Below are 19819 nucleotides of genomic sequence, written 5' to 3' on the forward strand. Positions count from 1 at the left end.
TAACAAGCATCAACGTGTTTCCACTCCCAGCAGTTCAAGCCAATCTAGCTGAGTGAGCAAAGCAAAAGCAGCCACATTTCCCCAGAGTTTTAGGAATTCTAATTATAAAACTTCCAATTGGAGATGAGAAAGGTATGATCTGAAGAAACGTCCACAAAACTATTATTTATTTATTCATGTATTTATATAGCGCCATTAGTGTACATGGTGCTGCACATAGTAAAACAATAAAACAGGAACACCCTGCCACATAGGATTACATTCTAATAAAATCATAATAAGACAATTAAGAAAGGGAAAGGAATGCACCAAACAGGCACAGGGGACAATAAAACTGACAGTACAAAAGTAAGATTTATTTATTTAATTTATTTATTATTGCATTTATATTCCGCCTTTTTTCCTCCAAGGAACCCAAGGCGGCGTACATAATCCTCCTCCTCCTCGTCTCTATTTTATCCTCACAACAACCACCTTGCGAGGTGGGTTGGGCTAAGAGCCTGTGACTAGCTCAAAGTCACCCAGTGGGTTTCCAGGGCTGAGTGGGGACTAGAACCCGGATCCCAGTCCAACACTTTAGCCACTACACCACACTGGCTCAAAGATCAAAGTCAAGTTCTAAAAGCTTTAGAAAAATGAAAATTGTTCAAATACAGCCTCCTTTTGAGGAACACTGACTGAATTTGCCTACATATCCTCATCAGAATATATAAAGAGCTATCCTGGATCAGACTAAAGGCCTATCTAATCCCACATTCTGTTCACAAAGTGGCGAACCGGATGCCTATGGGAAACCCACAACAGGATATGAATGCAACAGCATCCACCTGCTGTTCTTCAGCAGCTGGTACTGGGAGGCACACTGCCTCTGCCAGTGGAGGTAATGCATAGCCACTGGTCTTATCCTCATAATGAATGGCTTCTACCTCCACAGATAAAAGCTACCCCACTTCAACAAAGTACTGCATGAGAATTAAGCAAGGACTGGAGAGAGCGGTGTGTATTTTGCTCATGGTTTCTCTGTAAGTCTTGGCTTGGCCCTTCACAGCACTGATTTACATTAGCAAGGCAGACTAACAGCACAACCTTACTCACAGGTAAGTTCCACTGCATTCAGTGGGGCTTACTTTCAGAGAAGTGTGCCTAGGATTGCAGTTTCTGATCCTCAAACTGCTTGAATCCCTTTCAAAATGAGTGAAGTCATTGCGTGTTTACCATGCATTTTCACAGTGAACCCTCCTCCTATGTGAGGTGGTAACACACATTTATTACTCTGCATGTTCACTGAGAAATAATATTCTGATTCATATCAAGAGATCAAGTTTAAGCTACAACTCATAAACCACTAACTCTGAAGTAGCACCATTAAAATCAATAAAACTTGTTTCAGGATAAGTGATTTGGAGACTACAGCCACAGCAACTTAAGCAACGGGATACTCACTCATTCTTGACCATTTCAATTCCCTACAGATACCCATGCCTCAATTTATGACTTTCAAAGAGCTGGGGCCACCCCTGAAAAAGCTCAGCTTTGTTGCCTAACTGATGGCACCATTGGATGTCAGGGCATTTGAGACAGATCTTGTTGTTGAGATTGCATTCAGAGAGGCACCATTTAGAAAGCATCACTCCCTACAGGATGCAGGAACCAGACTGTTAACAACAACCTAGTCCAAATCAGTTGTGCTTAATCAGTGCATAATGAGAATGAAAAACTTTTGCATAGAATGTGTGCTTGATCTCTCTTCCACAGCTACCCTGCCTTAAGAACACTCACACTTGCCTAAAAAAACAACGCAAAAAGTTCAAAAGTGGATCAAAGTGTGCTTTTTACGGTCAAGTTGCCACAACAGCTCTTCTTGTCAGTGGAGGCTTCAGTGTCAGTGAGGTGGTGAATACGCTCTGGATTTCAGTCAAAACTCTAACTGGTCCTGACTGAAACCCAGAGCAGATTCACCACCCCACTGACCTTGGAGCCACCCGCCTCCACTGCTTCTTGCCCTTTCTTCGCAGGCTCTTCCATTGCATGATGAGATGCAGCTCAAGTAAATGTACTTTATTCATTCTCTCATATTTAGTGTGGATGTTCAGATTAAGTTCCATTGCTTCTTGACTGAAGCCCTTACTTCTTACCTTCTGGATTTTGGGCTGCATGCGAGACGGACATGCCGGCAGTTGATTCAGGGCTCCTGTAATCTCCTGGGACTCCACAGCAGCCAAAGCATTGCAAATGGCCATGACAGACTGGATTACCCGCTCTGCCTTCAGCTGGAAGTCTCCCTGGATGAAGAATTGAAGACGGACTCATGACTCAAGATAACTGCAGATAGAGCAACTCAGGGGCAAATTAGACAGGATGATAAATTTGTCTTTGCCTTTAACATACAGGTTTTGTTTTTTAAAATGCAAACAGCATCAGCTGGAGGGCCTGATAACATCAGGATCTTAGCCAGCGCAGAGGCCAAATTTAAACCTTTTCTCCCCTGCTGTGGTCCTAAGGGAAACAGCTCCTCTGAAGCTGGTTGTTGCACTGGGAGGAAATCCCCTACTGATCCCATTAATTATCACATCCCCCCACCCCAGCTGATACAATTTGCATTTTTTTAAACCTGATGGTTAGATGAAATGTATCATTTAATACCATGGCCCTGAGTCATACTGGGAAGGGCTGCTGCTGAGAGCCACAGGTGCATGTAGGTTAATTGGAAGCATTTTTCAAATGGGCCATATGGATAAGCAAGGCCACCACACACACACAAAATTCACATGCTTTGCATCTCATAGAACATTGCCAGAAAGTAATGCCACTTTATATCAAGTCTCAACTCTGATTTGGTTGGAGTACTGTTGGGGAAATGGGTATGTTTAACAGTACATATTCTTCTTGCCACTTTTATGCTACTGCCTGCAGTTCATTTATTAACACTAGCAGAAATAGTCAAGTAGACGCTACCTACCCTAATTTAAAGACTCCTTCAAAATATGCCTTACCACATCTGGGGACCTGAGAAGAAAGAATCTCCCTGTTATGAGGCCATAGTCCTCAAAATGCTTCCTCTTGAGTAGCATCATTGACATCTATAGAACTACTCCAGACTAAGGGATTTGAAGACTACAAGTGGTTTGAAGTATTTCAGCTTCTCTCTCCCACATATCTTACTGCCTTCCAACCATACATGTCTTCCTTCCTTCCTTTCAACCAGTCAGGCTCAAGTTGCCCCTAGCGGAAGAAAAGCACAAGAAAAATTCATATGCCATCTCAGAAGAGACGCACATCTAGCCAACATCTAAGGTGAACGAGGACGGCAATGCTACCACAACCCTACATATAAGCTTCTTATTAACTGTTGACTTTTCACTATAGTCAACATTTGCAACTTAAAGATCGTTGAAGCTTAGGATCTGCTTCTTCCAAATAGGCTTTATCATGTACCCTTTGCTTTTACTAAACCTGGTTTGCCCAGCCAGAAGCTACGTGACATCTTTGCAGGCAACATCCCAGCATTTTTTGTGAGCTTGGCCAAAGAGCACCATGAGAAGCATGACCACTCCAGTCAATCTAAGAAAGCTGTTCAATAAACCATTAGAGATATCTCATGCTGCTTATTCTCCAAATGCAACCAATGTTCGGAAGAGTGGAATGGACATGGCCTTTATTCACTATCTTCATATGTTGGCCATCATCTCTGTGGCTAAGAACAACACAACAGGATCTGGAGAAACAATTCAAGCTGCTTCTCTCTTGAGCTGCAGCATGTCCTAATGGCAAAACAAAATTTCCTGGAACCTATGGTGCCATTTGATATTGCCAACTCCTTCCATCAATACACTTTCAATCTGTGTGCCTCAGAATATATAGGTAGAATTGCCACTAAGGGGCACTGTTGTTTATTACACAAAAGTCTACAGAATACAGGCGATCCATTGGACAGGACTCATGTGGCTTGTAGGAGGAGCCACCATTCAGAAGTTCAGAAGGTGTGGAAGAATGGACCTACAATTCTCCTCCTTCACTGCTTAGCACTTGAAGAAACAGGATCCCATTAAGCAATGGAGGCATAGAAAATGCCTGGGGGATACTGTGGTAATGCAGGAAGGAATACAAGTATATGGGAAGTGAAAAATAGCATGGGGGCATGGGAAAAGAGGCAGAAACCTCCAGAGTGTAGAAATCCTGCTGCCTGGCAACTGGAATCCTCCCACATGGGTAATTTCTGAGATTTTAGCCAGCACAGCCGATCTCTGAAAGCCCTCCTCTACCCCCTAGCAACTTGCTCATTTAAAAACTCAAAGCTGAGGTTTTCAGAATTCTGCACATTCTTAAGTATGCGCCAGAGAACTAGATTTAACTTTGCTGAGTCTTCCTGGATAGCCTTTTATAAATCACATTTAGAAATGGATAACCAAAGGTTAGCATTCCTACATTCGTTTTTCTTTTGCCCTCCCTCTCTCTCTTTCTCCCACACACATTCACTTTCTTTCCCCATCCTCCCGTTTGACTTTGGGGTAAAACTAGTTCTTGCTGCAATCAGTTTGCTATTGGCTGCTTCCTCTTTCAAATTAGCAAGGATCAGGATTCACATAAATATACATTTAGGCTTTAACATAATTATCACTGCCTTTATTTCATGCATTTCATTCCCCTCTGATCTCACTGCTAACTTCTTTTTCCTTTTCTCTTTGCTCACTTATATATGTATCTGCCAACTTAAAATGATATTCCATACATTTGATGGAGTGGACTTTGGTCCATGAAAACTTATACTGTAATATATTTATTATTCTTTAAGGTGCCACAAAGCCCTTTTGCTTATACATTAGTAGGTCCAACTGAGTACAATGAGGCTTATTCCCAAAAAAGTGTACATAGGATTGCATCCTTGGGGAGGGGGGGGGGTTTCACATAAACAGAGAGAATCAAAGTCAATTCACCTAACTTCATAGGTGAAAAAAATGTGAATTTGAATATGTATTGTTCCTGCATTCCCAGCTGGAGTTAATGGCCTTAAAGTAGGACTTGATTCTATCCCCTATGGGAGCTTATTTTATAAAGTATAAAGGTTTACCCTCCATACTGGCCAGAACTCAATTGCAAGATTATCAGTTTAGGGTGCCATCACTGCTGGCTAGGGAATGCTGGGAGTTGTAGGACTTTGTACTGTCTAAGCTTGCATAGGATTGCACCTTTAGTAGTGTACAAAAGTCTCCCGCTTGCCTCTCTCCTACCCCTTGCTTATTTACTCATAAAATTTAAATCACACTTTCTAATCTCTATATTAAGGGCTGAATAATTGAGGGGTTTCTAAATGGAGGAAAAATAGTTCTCTGCATGAATCCTAAAGCTCTTTGCAAGTACCATGGAACTGAACCTGCACAAAGGTCTTATGGAGGCAGGCAAAAACAACAACAATAGAAAAACATGTTGTTACTGTACTGATCACAAGGGAAGGGAAAATGAAACAAAGAGTGGCAATGCTGCATAGGAACATGCTATCAAAAGCTGCTGAAAAGGCCAAGAATAGAACCTGGGGATCACTTCACTACACCGAGTTTGTTTTCTGCTTTGACTGATTGCTCATGTGGCTCTAGAGTTCAGCCTCTTGGCGGCAATCCCACACACTCGTGGCTGGCAGCCCTCACCTTTTGTTGGGAAATATGACTCTCAGGAAGGATTCAAGACTGGAATGAGGAAGAGGAGAGGCAAGCAAGCAAGGAGTTTACATCAGGTGAGTTAGGATAAACAAGGTTCAAGACATTTATTTTATGGGCAGGCCTGGCCCCAGTGAATCAGTGTTAAAACAACAACACCCGCCCCATCAGTTTCAAGCAGGGAATAAAAAAGCATGTGAGCAATGAGATGATGTGGGAAGGGCCTGAAGGAAAATGTAGCGGAGAACAATACTTGCAACAGAGGCCCTTTCTACACCTAAGGATTATCCCAGGTAAATGGAGGGATCATCCCTGCCTGCTCCCAGGATCCCCTGTGTGTCATTTGCATGCACAGGGATGATCCCAGGACAATCCCAGGATAAATGGCTGCTGTAGACATGCCCAGATTTTCACCTTAACCTATATTTTCAATTGTATTAGGGCTGTGCTTTATAGTAGGGATACTGTAGTAATACTAGTTTTAGCATCTTGAGAACCACCTGTGGGGCACTTAGAAGCACACCAGGTGCCGTATTGTCATACAGTATGGAGGGTTTTGTACCAAAGTGGCTGCAGGCAAAACAGTTGTGAAACCCCAAAGCTTCTGATCTTGCAGCTGGTAAAGCAGACAGTTTAAGACAAGCTATGCAGGAAGTGGAAGGCATGATCCAGAGACCATGGAGAAATGATACAAGATATGAGGAGAACAGTAGGGCTTTGTGAGAGGGAGACTGGAGATTCGGGGACATGGTGCAGGGCTGCCAGGTTTCCCACAACATCTTTTGGGTGGAAGTTATTTCATATCCAAAGTATGGCAAAGGTGTACTCACTAACACAAAGACACACACACACCACACAAAAGTCCTACATGTTGCTCTAGATCAGTGGTTCTCAACCTTCCTAATGCCGCGACCCTTTAATATAGTTCCTCATGTTGTGGTGACCCCCAACCATAAAATTATTTTCGTTCTTCTCTACATGATCCATTGTCATGGGATGGTTTGCTAATGAAAATAATACATAACAATAGCTTTAATAATACAAAAGATGATACATGACATAGTTCAGTCAATACAGTTTCCTAAGATCATCGGAAATATGTGTTTTCCGATGGTCTTAGGCAACCCCTGTGAAAGGGTCATTCGACCCCCAAAGGGGTCCCGACCCACAGGTTGAGAACCACTGCTCTAGATACATTAAAAGTACTCCTTTAGGCAGGGCCAGCACCAGGTTTGGCGGGGTCCTCAGTGCTCACCCCCACCCCCAGGGTGGGTCCTTTGGTGGCAGTAGCAACGAAGGCCCACGAAGCTCACCCATTGGATGGCAGAGGCTCTACGCCACTCCCCTTTCCTAGAGGAAGGTGAGCACAGCAGCAGCGAAAATGCCAGTGTATCCGGAAATAAGTCTCCCACAGCCTAATCCACAGATAATTCTCCCACAATGCCTCTGGGGCCCAATGTAGTCTCATTGCTAAGCCCCCTGCCTCAATGAAGCCCCACCAAACCACAAAACGGACAGTGGGCCTGCCTTTAGGGGTTTACCACACTGTAGCAGCCATCACAGCTTTAATCCCAACGTTTTCCTCTCACCTCGGCTGCAAGGAATGTATCAACTTCATTGTGGAAAGTATCAAAGAGGAGACTCAGGGCCTGCCTGTTGGAAGAAATGATAACAATACAAACAAGCTGAGCAGAGCAAGTGGAAACAGGAGGCCGTGTTTACAACATATTGAAGAAGGGAACTCCATTAAAGTTAAGGGTATCAGACAGACCAGGACCATTGTCTGTCTGGCTCTGAGTTGTCTACTCCAGTGAACCGCCCAGAGAGCTCCAGCTATTGGGCAGTATAGAAAAGAAAGAAAGAAAGAAAGAAAGAAAGAAAGAAAGAGAGCTTCGGCTATTGGGCAGTATAGAAATGTAAGAAAGAAAGAAAGAAAGAAAGAAAGAAAGAAAGAAAGAAAGAAAGAAAGAAAGAGGTGTTGAACCACTTTCAGCCTGAGGGCCGCATTCCATTTCAGAGAAGTTCTCAGGGGCCGCATTCCAAGATGGTGGGCAGGGCTGAAGGTGAAAGGGGCGGGCCCCAAATGCCAGCATATTTTAGTTTAAAGCTCTTACTGCCTGTAGCTAAGCCTTAGGAGAGGCATATCAACCTTTTGCAATGGAGGTTGGCAGGTGGGGCGAGGAGATGCAAACGCCAGGAAACCACCAAATGATTGGTGATTGGAGGTGAGAGGATGGGACCAAAGGAAGGGGGCATGGCCTTCTGGGGAACCCTGGAGGGCCAGACAGGGAACCCAAGCAGGCCAGATGTGGTCCATGGACCTGAGGTCCAACACCCCTGGTCTAAACATCTGGCAGTGACTCTCGAGGGCCTCTGTGAGGGTTTGAGGCCTACAGAGGCAAAGTAAAATGGTCAGGCCTTAGAGGCCTGGAGGGTTTAGTTTTATTTTGCTGGAGGGTGTAGCTCTAAGAGGACTAGGGGAAGATAAAAAGAAGGAATGTGGGATTCTTAAGGAGACAAGAGATCCTTAAAGTGTTGCTCAAGGGGTCCAGGACACCGAAGGAACCCTGCAAGTCTCCAACAGGATTCTTTCCAGCTCTACCTGGCAATGCCTAGAGTGGAACCCCTGAGACCATCTGCATGCAAAGCTGGTCCTGTACCACTGAGCTATAGGCCTTCCTCAAGAGACCTGAGTGGAATTAACATGGCTGGGCTAAAATAAGAACTCCACTAGTGGGTCTGTTTATGTTTCTCTTTGTTCTTTAGCACTGGCTCCCATATTCCAAGGAAGCGGTGCATCTGCTCTCCTCCTCCTCCTGACTATGTATCTTTACCTGGTGATGGTCTGCTTAATCGGCCTCTCCTGGAGGTGAACGTAGTGGTTGAGTGTGGAAGGACTCTGATCATCATTCGCCTGCATAGAGGAAGACAGTTTCTCAGATGCATCCAATCTATCTCTGTTAGCCTTGCTGAGGCCGGCTGGTGTCAAGCTGGCAGTGCACAATGCTGTTTGCTAATGCCTTTCACCCAGAAAAATGGCATTTGGATGTACAGATCAGTTTAACAAGAGATGCAGAATGGACACTAAATCCCTCCCTGGCCTGAGGATTACTTTCCAGGATCAGACCTGGACCTCTGGAGTAGGTAGGTGCAATAGACCCGCAGCACTGCCCTCTAGGGCAAGATGTCTTAAGTTGCCAAGCAGATCATTTGATGCTCTGTTGTATGGAAACAGCAAGGCGCTGGATCAGCTCCCAATGCAGATGCATGGGGCTCCAAGTCCTTTATGCATCCATACTGGGAGCCAGCCTTATCCCTTTGGTCAAAGCTGTAGTGCAGGGGTGCTGCCCAACAGGTCTTTTCAGGGTGAGGTTGGATAAGGGGCTGTGCAGGCCTGCATGAGCCAGAACCAGGAGTTGCAGCAACAGTATCATTTCCCTTTGCATTTCCCTTTGCATGGGGCCTGTGCAGCTGTTGCAGTGCAAAAAAATGTTTTCACTTCAACAGTTACAGCCAGGTGTAAGAATGTGTCTGCCTGTCCGAAAGATGACTTCTGCCCAAATCTAGATCAAGCAGCAAATAGAATGAATAAACATATTTCCCAGGACAACTCTAAAACAGAGTCTTATAGCAGAACAAGCAACAGGTGCCAGTGATGCTCTACTGTCAATATGAAATACCAACACCAAACGCAAATGCGGACAGTATAACAAAATATAATATAGTATAATATAGTATAACAATATATTTGCAGGATGCAATCATCTCCTCTTAATAATCCATGCATCACAATATGAGGAAGAGTTAAGGTATCTCCCCAGCTTCAATGTATGATGATGTTTTCCCCACCCTCAATGCCACGCTTCCCAACCTGGCACCCTTCACTTGTGTTGGACTACAACTCCCATCATCCCCAGACAAGTGGAGCACTGGATGGGGATGGTGGGAACTGTAGTTCAACACAAGTGGAGGGTGCCAGATTGGGGAAGGCTGCTCTGTACTATCATATCAGCAACCATGGATGAGATGGGGCACATATTTCATCTGAGCTAGCAATGGCAGAAACAACATGCATCTAGGAGGCAACTCCTCCCTCTGTGCATGCTCTGGCGCTCACTGGCAAGCAGATATTTACCGTCCTAGCCAAGTCACTGTGCACAGCTTTCCTCTTCATCAGCTGCAGCCGGATGTCAATGTCAAACTTCCTGCAATGCTGGATGTATTCATGACTTCCCAGTGGGTGTTTACTGGAAGGATGCAAACAAATAAAGAAATTGTAACCAAAGGGCCTTTTCTTCTGTATTATATAGAGGCTATTCCAGGCAGGAAATATTTGTAAAATCACTGTTTATCAGGATTTAAGTCTCCTGTATTTATCACAAAACAAGGATATCATAGCTCTGCAACTGCTTTGGCTTGGAGACGTTGGGCAAACCATGTAATGTTCATGCGTTTCAGCTGTTTCTTAGGGAGAAAACCCTTTTGCAAATTGAAATTCCATAAGTAGGCTTTTAAAAAATAACAATGTACATTCCCCCCCCCCCCAAAAAAAGCAACTACTCAAGAAAATCACAATAACCACTTGCAAACTTCAGGAATGACAAAGAATAAAAGGCACATCAGATGGGTGAGTAGAAGTAAAAACCCAACAACTCAGAGTTTTAAACTTAATTTTTTGTACTTGGTGTTTTTAAATAAAGATATTTTAAATCTGAATGGCAATCTTTGGGAAATAGGTTAGCCAAATCACGTTCTGGAGAGCTCGCTGTTTCTAACTACACCACAACCTCTTTGTAGTTCAGGAGCTCCCAGCGCAGCCCTATTCAAGTCCCACCCACGTCCACTGCAAACTCGGAGCTGTGTTGTAAAGCTCTGGAGCCAAATGCTGGGCCACTGCCTGTGGCCATGATGAGACACGCCAGCGGAAAGAGTGGTGGCGCGAGGGTGAAGGGCAGGTGAAAGGGAAGTCTGGTCCTTTCACCTGCCTGTCCAAGAGGAAAGATCCATTCTTATCTCTGTCAAGCCTACATCCTGGCCTCAACCAGCACAGCTGCCAGCACACAAGAAAGCCATTTTTGGAGGCAGGAGAGAGGGAAGTGGGAGGGTGCTCTGTTTTTAAAGGGAAGAAAGAAAAGCAGAGTAAAACAAAACCTCAAAGACTGGAAAAAGGAGATTAAAAAAACAGAGGCCAGAAGTGCCAACAGTTCAGTCTTCAATGGGAAGGCTTTGCATTTATTTTCAGGAAATGTTGAAATGCCTGTTTTATTTGAGCTGGCTTGTAATGGCATCCAGCAGATATGGGGTCATTTAAAAACAATTGATTCTGATACCAAGTTTTGTTGTGTTAAGAAGCGTTTGATTGAATTTGTTTGTGGTTACAGGCTTCTATGCCCTTAGGCAGGGTAAGAACAAGTTAGAAATCAAGTCAATAAGGAAAGAAATGGGTGGCTACTTATGAATTGCCAAAGAAGAGGAAAAGCATCATCAAAGAAAAAACAGGGTATTGATTTGCATGGAACTGAAATAAGCCAATTTCTATGTATTGATATAAATTTAGAAATAATCATTATAATTTAAATAGAAATACAGTCCATCTCAGGGACCAGGTGACATATATGCCTGCCTCTTCAGGTGCTAACTGTTGATGGGCAACAGAACTCATGGTTCTTCATCTTTATGCCAGACTTGGACTGGACAACCCTTCAAATAGACACGTTCAAATGGAAGACACTCCCCTTCAAACAGAGGACTGTCTTCTGTAAGAGCACACATGGCCATTCTAGAATAAGTACATCATTCTGGGTTGATCATGATACCTATATATTACCACCACTATCAGAGGCAGTTTGCTGGGTACCCAAGTGGGAGGGTGCTGTTGTGCTCCGGTCCAGCTAGGGGGCTTCCCAGAAGCATCTGGTTGGCCACTATGCAGACAGAAGGCTGGGCTAGATAGGCCTTTGGTCTCATCCAGCAGGGCTCTTCCTGTGGTCCTATCCATTTGGACTGAGAGGACAAGAGGCAGCTGGACAACCATCTGTCAGGGATGCTTTAGGGTGGGTTCCTGCATTGAGCAGGGGGTTGGACTCGATGGCCTTGTAGGCCCCTTCCAACTCTGCTATTCTATGATTCTATGACATCTTTCTAATGGCTGCGGGGGCTATTGAAATGCCGGGGCCACCTATTCTGCTACTCTCAGTTGCTTGTTCCGCTGCTGTTGCTGCTCTGCAGCAAATTCCACCCCCTGCCCCATGTGACGTTCTTGCCTGCTATCGTTCAAGTCAGGGCATGCAAGACCAGGAACAATGACAGGATAGCAGACTTTTGCCTGAACTCTTGACTTTGAATTGCATTTCCAGCATTTGTTAAATATTTGCAGCGTACCAGCACGGGGAAGGGGTAGTTTGAAAAGAAAAGAAAAGGAAGCAATGTCAATATCAAATGGGAAGGTAGGCATGTGGAAATTAAGACTATTAGCTTTCCTCTACAGAAGGGCACTTGTGTTAACAGTTAAAATAAATTGATAGTGCAGGAGAATGGCATTTCAACACAATCCTCACCTTTGATCTTGCAGATCAGGAGCTTAGCTAAGAAGGCAAAGACAGACAGAGAGAGAAAGACATTTGGGAACAGATGTACAAAAGTCCAGTCTGGAAAAAAGAGCTAGCTGTGCAGAGTGCTGATTGGCTAGCCCTTGTGAGACTCACCTCCCCACTGGGCTGTGCAAAGTGCTGATTGGCGAGACCACAGGAAACCTCCTCTCTCATACCTCCCCATTAGGCTGTTCAGAGTGCTGATTAGCTGGTCCTTATGGGATTCTTGAAACCATTCTCCCCCTCACCGAGGCCAGAGCAATACTTCAAGTGAGTTGTTATTGTTGTTGTTTTTAAGATTGGCGCCTTCTAAGTGGGGGGCGGGGCAATTAATAAACATTTAAATAAATAAACAGAAGAGGTGTTTGATAAACTAATGGGGTCCAAAAAGCCCAATTCTTGCCCTAAGCAAGGGGAAAATATGGGAACCCATGCTGGATTTGTAGCTGGGTATTTGTGTCAATAGAGGAGTGAGGGCCTACAATAAGCTACATTTGTCTCAGGCCTAAGTAGCATTGAAGTTTATTGAATTTCAACAGCATTACAAGATTGTAAACTATGGCAGTTAAATCCATTTCTGGGGGTAGAATGACCTCCATTTCTCCATTTGGATATTTGATCATTTGATATTTACAAAGTGTTTGTTTTTAGCTGATAAAGGAATAGAACAAAGAGTCTTGTGACACCTTAAAGACTTAACACATTTACTCTGGCATATGCTGCCAGAATAAATGTGTTAGCCTTTAAGGTGCCACAAGACTCCTTGTTGATTTTGCTACAATACAGTAACATAGCTTCCCCTCTGAAAAAAATACACGTAGTTATTAGCTTTCCAATGCATTCTCCAGTGCTTCAAGAATTATCCTTTTAGAACTGAAATTGAACCGTACAGCTCAAAAACATTCTGTCACTCAAAATAAAATTCAAGTATCCATGGGGAAAAAATTATTATTATGAACAGATTGTGATTTGTTCCTATGAACAAGCTTCTTTCCCCTTGCCACAGCAGCTTCCAATATTATTATTTTGATTTTTGCAAAATGATGTTACAATTTCTAACCTGCACATGTACGCATGTTTAAAAACACAAAAGTTAACGGGGCACTTTCCCTTTGGTTTCTTAGACTGTCATCAGCTCACTCAAAACATGGTGTATGCTGATGCCTTTGTGGTTTGAGAATAAAAGCAATTTGCTAGCTGGCTGCTGAATCAGCAAGAGAAGCTACAGAATTGTTGCAATGCATCAAGCCAAAACTGCAGCAAAGTTGTCCTGGAGGAAGCCGGTTGGAAGGCGGGGCTCAGCAGTTCAGAGCATTATGTTGGGGAACAAAGCCTTGGTTTTCTGCCATATCCTCCCTAGACAACAACTGGGCAGGTTACAGAGTCTCTCTGGATCAAATGATCTCATTTACCAGTCAACAACAGCACTTCTCTGACTGTTTTACCGATTGTCATGTGCCAGAACAATAAGATAATTTGGCCATTTGTACCAAGATTGACTGAATGTGGGCAGCCCGTGCTGTTTTCCTTTGTGTGACAGCTTTTAGTTTTAGGGCTGTCAGGTGGACATGTTGCATGAAAGGGACTCAGGGCTCGATCCAAGTGTGTGAGGGGACCAGAGCATGGGACCCTCTAACACAGGGATGCAGAAGGCCCAGGGCTCCAATCCAGCCTACCTGCTGTCCCAAATTGGCTCTTTGGAGTTCCCCAGATGCCCACCCCTCTTCCCCAACCATTTATCTATGGGTGTCTTTTCCCTATTTTTGTGCAGCTTTCCTTCCATCCCAAAGGGCTGAAACACCTTTCTTAAAGCTTAATGGCTGCAGTAAGAGCAGCCACTGGTATTTTAGGCCCTGCCACTTTTGCCTTTGGTCTCGTCTTTCACTTTCAGCCCTACCTGCTACTCTAATGCAACACTTGAAAACTTATCCAAAATGGAATTTGGCCCCTTGCCCTAGAACAATCATTCCCAGCTTGGTGCCCTCCAGATATTTTGGACTTCAACTCTAATCAACCCCAGCTAACAGGGCCAATGGTCCAAAATGTTGGAAGTTGTAATCAAAACATCTGGAAGGCAACAGGTTGGGAAAGGTGGCTCTAGAGTTAACTCCCCCCCTGCCCACACCCCCATGATAAGTGGATGGCCCTCTCCTTCTTTTCCTTTTAATTTATTTGTGCCCCAATGTGGGAAAGGCTAGACAGGCTCACCGATGCCAGAGAAGGAGGGCAGCAGAACTCCAGTGAGTCCTGCTGTCAGCCTTGCTTACCCTCCCCCGGTATATATCCAGTTGCGAAAACAGAATCAAAGCCAGGCATTTCAAAAAGGAGTCTGACATGCTCGTTTGGGGAAGGGTCCCAGGAGGAAGCTTTACTGCTAGGGCAAATAAAGAAAGAAAGGAAGAAAGAAATGCTCTCCAAAGATCTTTTGGGAGCCTTGTTGAGCTAGAGCAGGGCGTTTGCACACCAGCTCATTAGGGAGATTTCCATTTGGATGGAGGGGCTGCGAGGAGCACTGTGGCTCTCTTCATCCGGCACTCCGTGTTCTGCCAAGGAGGCGGATATACAACAGGGCAGAGAGGGGGCAGGTCATCTCATGTCAATCATCTGCATGCAAAACACAGCGCAGGAGCGGTTGTCACAGCATAGGCCCGTGTTTGGACAGATACATCCGATGTCCTACAAAGCGGCTCTGGACTCAGGATCTTGCAGGTTGATTTGTATTAAGGCCTCATTTGCAAACCACAGACGATTGCACTAAACCTTCAAAACAGATGCAATAAAAGACAGCTCCTATGCTAAAATGCTTGGTTTTAAAAAGGCAGAACCTGTAACTTTTCTTCTCATTTAATGGCAGGCCTAAGGTGGCACAGGCGGGAATGGTTCTGCAAGGCTGCATTTATAGGAGAGAGGGGTTGGGATTGAACAGTGCCTCTTTACTAGGCCTGTTTCTAGGGGGAGGCAAAGTGAGTGACCACCTAGAGGGCCAAGAGATCCAGGGCTCTGAATGACCCCCCAGGCAGGCAGCAGCAGCAGCAATAGTGGCCGGGCAGGGCTTGGCACACAGTCAGGAAAGCGCTGCATCGGCCAGTCCCAGGCTGTAGCTGTGTGCCATTTTAAATTACAAAATCCCAGTATGCAAAGCAGCAAGCTGAACCAATCAGCTCACCAGCTTTGGGGGTTGCTCAGCCAATGAGGCAGTGGAGCAATTAGAGCCTCCATGAACCCATTTTATGCTGTGCAGGAATGAATAGTGGCAGCATCGGAGGGGACTTTCCCTGTTCCCAAGCACTACAGACAGTAGCTTAGGCCATATTTTTTTGGCACGAAACCCTGAAGAAACTCTCAGCCTTTCAGGTCTTTTAAGAAGCCACAACTATGCATATTAACTTAGAATGGCTGTCTTCACTGCCCTGGTGGAACTTGCACAGGGTTGTATTTTGCCTTCAACTTGATCTTCAAAGCATAATGGAAGGGTTTTCAACAGGTATCAAGAGACAGACTTCGCTGCTCAAACCATATCATGGCTACACCTAAATATTACTTGTTTACATGAAGGTGAGCCAGAGAGCTTTGGCCACCTGGGATTACAGGAGCGGCCTCTAGGCAGAATAGCACCCAGGAGAATGACTCAGAGACCTAGCTGTGCAGGAAACGGAGAGGAAAAATGAAAGCATGAGTAAGGACACTGCAGAAAATATGGTATGGCCCTATGAGGAAAGACTGAAAGAACTAGGCATATTTAGCTTTCAGAAGAGAAGACTGAGGGGAGACACGATAGCACTCTTCAAATACTTAAAAGGTTGTCACACAGAGGAGGGCCAGGATCTCTTTTCAATCATCCCAGAGGAATAAAGGGCTAAAGTTACAGGAAACCAGATTCCAACTGGACATCAGGAAAAACTTCCTGACTGTTAGAACAGTACGACAGTGGAACCAGTTACCTAGGGAGGTCGTGGGCTATCCCACACTAGAGGCATTCAAGAAGCAGATGGTCAGCCATCTGTCAAGGATGCTTTAAGGTGGATTCCTGCATTGAGCAGGGGGTTGGACTCAATGGTCTTTATAAGCCCCTTCCAACTCTACTATTCTTTGTGGCTATGAAGGCATTATGTGCAAGAACCAAGAAGCATTTTAAATACGGTGGTTGGAATTAAACTGAGCTGTCCATGATCCAATTCAGACCATTTGTCATCAAACCACTGGGAGGCTGCACCACCTGCCTCCTAAGATTAAATAAACATCATGGCAAGTGGGGAGACCCACCTGGTCCCATACATCTGCCAAAGATTGAAGAGCTGTGGGAGCTTGTTTCATCCTTCTCTGCTTGAAAGAACACCTATAAGAAGTTTGAGACTAAGAACTGGTGCCTAAGTTCCCCCCTCCCCTTTCCTCCCTCCCAATCCCTTTTCCTTTTGTGTTGTGTCTTTTAGACGGTATAGCTAAGGGCTACCATATTATTAATCTTTGTAAACCACTCTGGAAGCCTTTTTTTGGCTGAAGAGCAGGGTAAAAATGCTGTACATTTATTTATTTATTTATTTCATTAAATTTCTACACCACCCCATAGCTGAAGCTCTCTGGGCGGCTGACCTAAGATAAATAAATTCAGTAATAAATAAATGAACTGTTCCTCCATCAGCAGCGAGGAGATGGTCACACCTCAGCATACTTGTGCTCTCCTCCCTCCCCCTCTTATGGTATAGACGGCAACCTTTTTCCTTTCCATAAATATGGTGCCAGATCCCTTTGGAAGGGAAAACAAAACAGGAGGCGCCTGTGGGTTCTAAGGTTGGCAGTGTAACTTTTTCTCAATCTGATACAAATTTCGTGTTTCTGTTTTTAGTTAAGGCATGCATGTTACATAAAAGGAAGGGAGATTTTTCAGCTGATGGCAACATCGCCATTTAAAAATATTAAAAACCATAAAAAGCAAGTAAGAAATATTGCAACAGCTCCTACTAGTCATCTGGCTTCATGACTAGGACATTCTTTGCCCCACTGCCCCTGCAGTGGTGGCTCTGTTCCTTCTACAGGCTGCCGTTCTCTAGAATCCATTGCAGCCACAGGAGATTTGCTGTGCATGCTGAAAGGTGTTAAGGGATCTAGCAGTGCCAAATGGGATATCCTTAGATCCCTGAGCTGTTTAGACACACACATACACACACACTGTCTCAGAGAAAGTCAGACTGTGGTTTAAGCCACTTTGCTCACTGCCAGGGCTAGAAAAAAAGCAGGAAATAGCCTCAAAACTTACAAAAACGTTCATAGATATTCATGCATAAACACCAAAATCAACCTGGGAGGTTTCCCCCTTTCATTTGGCTATCACTGCACACACTCTTCATCTTTCTGTCTTTCTCCCTTCCTCTCATTCTCAGACATTCAATGGTTCTCTGCAGAGGTTTCTGTGGTTTTAAAGCCTGTTCACTAACCAGCCAGTCCCAGTAATCATCAGTTTGCACTTGCCAGCGTGCATTCCCAGTCGCTGTAACTGGACCACAAGCTCTTAAGTTCAAAACTACAAAGCCGCACTCGATATACCCATACATCAATGAGCAATTTGTTTGGTGGAAATGCAGCACCCCGTAGTCAAGATGGGCAGGTCAAGCAGTCTAAATGGTTGGCTGACAGTCAGCCAATGGGCACGGTTTATTGCCTTTTTTTCTCCTGAAAGCAGATGGTACCTTCATTATTTCTCCAGGGGACACTTCATTTACCCAAACTGCACAGTTCCAAAGAGAAGGAAAAAGGAGGCCAAAAACTAGGACATGGACCTATGCAAAGGAGATGGTTTCAGCACACCGGTTTCAACACACTGCACCTTGCTAGAAACCGAAGCATGCATGAAGGGGATACAACACCTCTTAGTCAAGTTCCACATCATAAAAGGCACCAGCTTTAATTGTCCACCCTTTTGGCAGCCCTTGGAGAGAGAATTGTGGCAGAACTCTTGCCTTCCAAACATCATCAATTTAGGGCAGCATGGAGCAGTTTCCATCTTTGTTCATTTGATAGCTTACAAGGGATGATTAGAGATCCACACGTTTTATTCGAGAACATATCTCTACACACCCTACTTCGCTTATGGCCGTTTGGTCAAATTTCATAGCACAAGTTGAAGGCAAACATTAAAAAAAAAAGGATCTCATTTGTCAACTTACGAAGTATCACCATCATCTAAGGAGCTTTACTTGGCAGCTTCCTCACTCCTGAAGAAATTCTTCCACTAAGTGTGAATTTCAAGGCATACTCAGTCAATGAGATTTAGTCATATCTTCCATGGCCAAAGAAAGCCTCCGGTGGGGGCTGTTTTTGGCAAGACAATCTCAATGATTTAAGGAATTAGGAATTAATCAACTCACAGGGCTCAACCATGCTCCTAGCAGGTGCAAAATCATTCCATTCATTCAGTCACATCACCGCCTTTGGGGAGGCATGTACCTTGTGTGCCAAGCAATGATTAAACAGCGGAAATTTTATACACAGCAAATGAGTGAAGTCACAGAAGTTTTTGGAATGGAGTATGTGTAATTGTGATTAATGCCATATTGACTAACACAGCAGGGACTGACCCATTGATTAATTGATTGAACAAATATGTATTTCACCTTTCCTTACAGTTCAGGGCAGTTTTTTAATATGCATGGAAGGTGACGGGAATGGCGGAAAGGCTATGGCCTAAACACAGCCTTCCCCAACTTGGTGTCCTCCTGATGTGCTGGACTACAACTCTGATCACTTCCAGACAGCATGGCCATTGGCTGTTTGTGGATGATGGGAGCTGCAATAATCTAGCGCATCTCGTAGGCACTAGGCTGGGGAAAACTGGTTTAACACAACGTTCTGTGAGGCTGTAAATCACATATCCTTTGAAGATCAGAGGAGGGTCTGCAAAACACACATTTGTAAAGGCTCAAGGAAATGTGGAAAGCGCTTATAAACAGATGTGATACATAAGGGAAAGGTTTAGGGTTCTTAGGGTAGTTCTCTGTACGCACCCCACCCTCCAACTGCAATATTTCTCCAGCACATGAGACCATGTAATTTAGAATGTGCAACAGAGGCAAAAACCAGACAGGATGTCTAACAGCACCATCCTATACATGTCTACTCAGAAATAAGTCCCACTGAGTTCAATGGGACTTACTCCTAGGTAAGTGGGTCTAGGATTGTGGCCTAAACTTCTTTTTTTTTTTACACAAGCATTACCCACTCACTCACTTTTGCAGGAATTCCTCCAGGCCACACAGTTTGAGAACAAAGTCATCCACATCAATGTCACGCAATTCATCATGAGTGTAACACAGCGTCTGGTAGATGAGCAAGTCCACCGTTGAGGAACCTATGAGCGGAGTGGGGGGGAGACCAGACACAGCCTGATGAGCCTCAAGACAAAATTCCCTGGAATTATCCCTCCTGGGCCTTTCAATGTCCTAAATGACTCAGTAGACTCACTTCCTCTGGCATCCTGAAAAAGTCCATGCTGCCTCCACTGTTCTTTCAGACCCTGGTTATGCATCCCTTCCCCATCACAGCAATGCAAAAATGTTCCCAGTAAACCATATAACCACTAGGACT

The 19819-nt window shown here is 44.5% G+C and overlaps 1 protein-coding gene across 1 annotated transcript in view; it reads right to left on the minus strand.

Annotated features, from left to right (window-relative positions):
- PIK3C2B (phosphatidylinositol-4-phosphate 3-kinase catalytic subunit type 2 beta) overlaps nt 1–19819 on the minus strand; it is a 116090-nt gene that overhangs the window by 55402 nt on the left and 40869 nt on the right. Inside the window, exons 5-9 of the mRNA XM_063142103.1 lie at nt 19463–19583; nt 9787–9898; nt 8486–8565; nt 7241–7304; nt 2136–2282 (exon numbers count right to left, since the gene is read on the minus strand). Of these exons, the coding sequence (XP_062998173.1) occupies nt 2136–2282; nt 7241–7304; nt 8486–8565; nt 9787–9898; nt 19463–19583 (524 nt within the window). The remainder of the gene's footprint in view (nt 1–2135; nt 2283–7240; nt 7305–8485; nt 8566–9786; nt 9899–19462; nt 19584–19819) is intronic.

The sequence above is a fragment of the Elgaria multicarinata genome, chromosome 1, assembly GCF_023053635.1.
Source record: "Elgaria multicarinata webbii isolate HBS135686 ecotype San Diego chromosome 1, rElgMul1.1.pri, whole genome shotgun sequence".
NCBI lineage: Eukaryota > Metazoa > Chordata > Lepidosauria > Squamata > Anguidae > Elgaria > Elgaria multicarinata.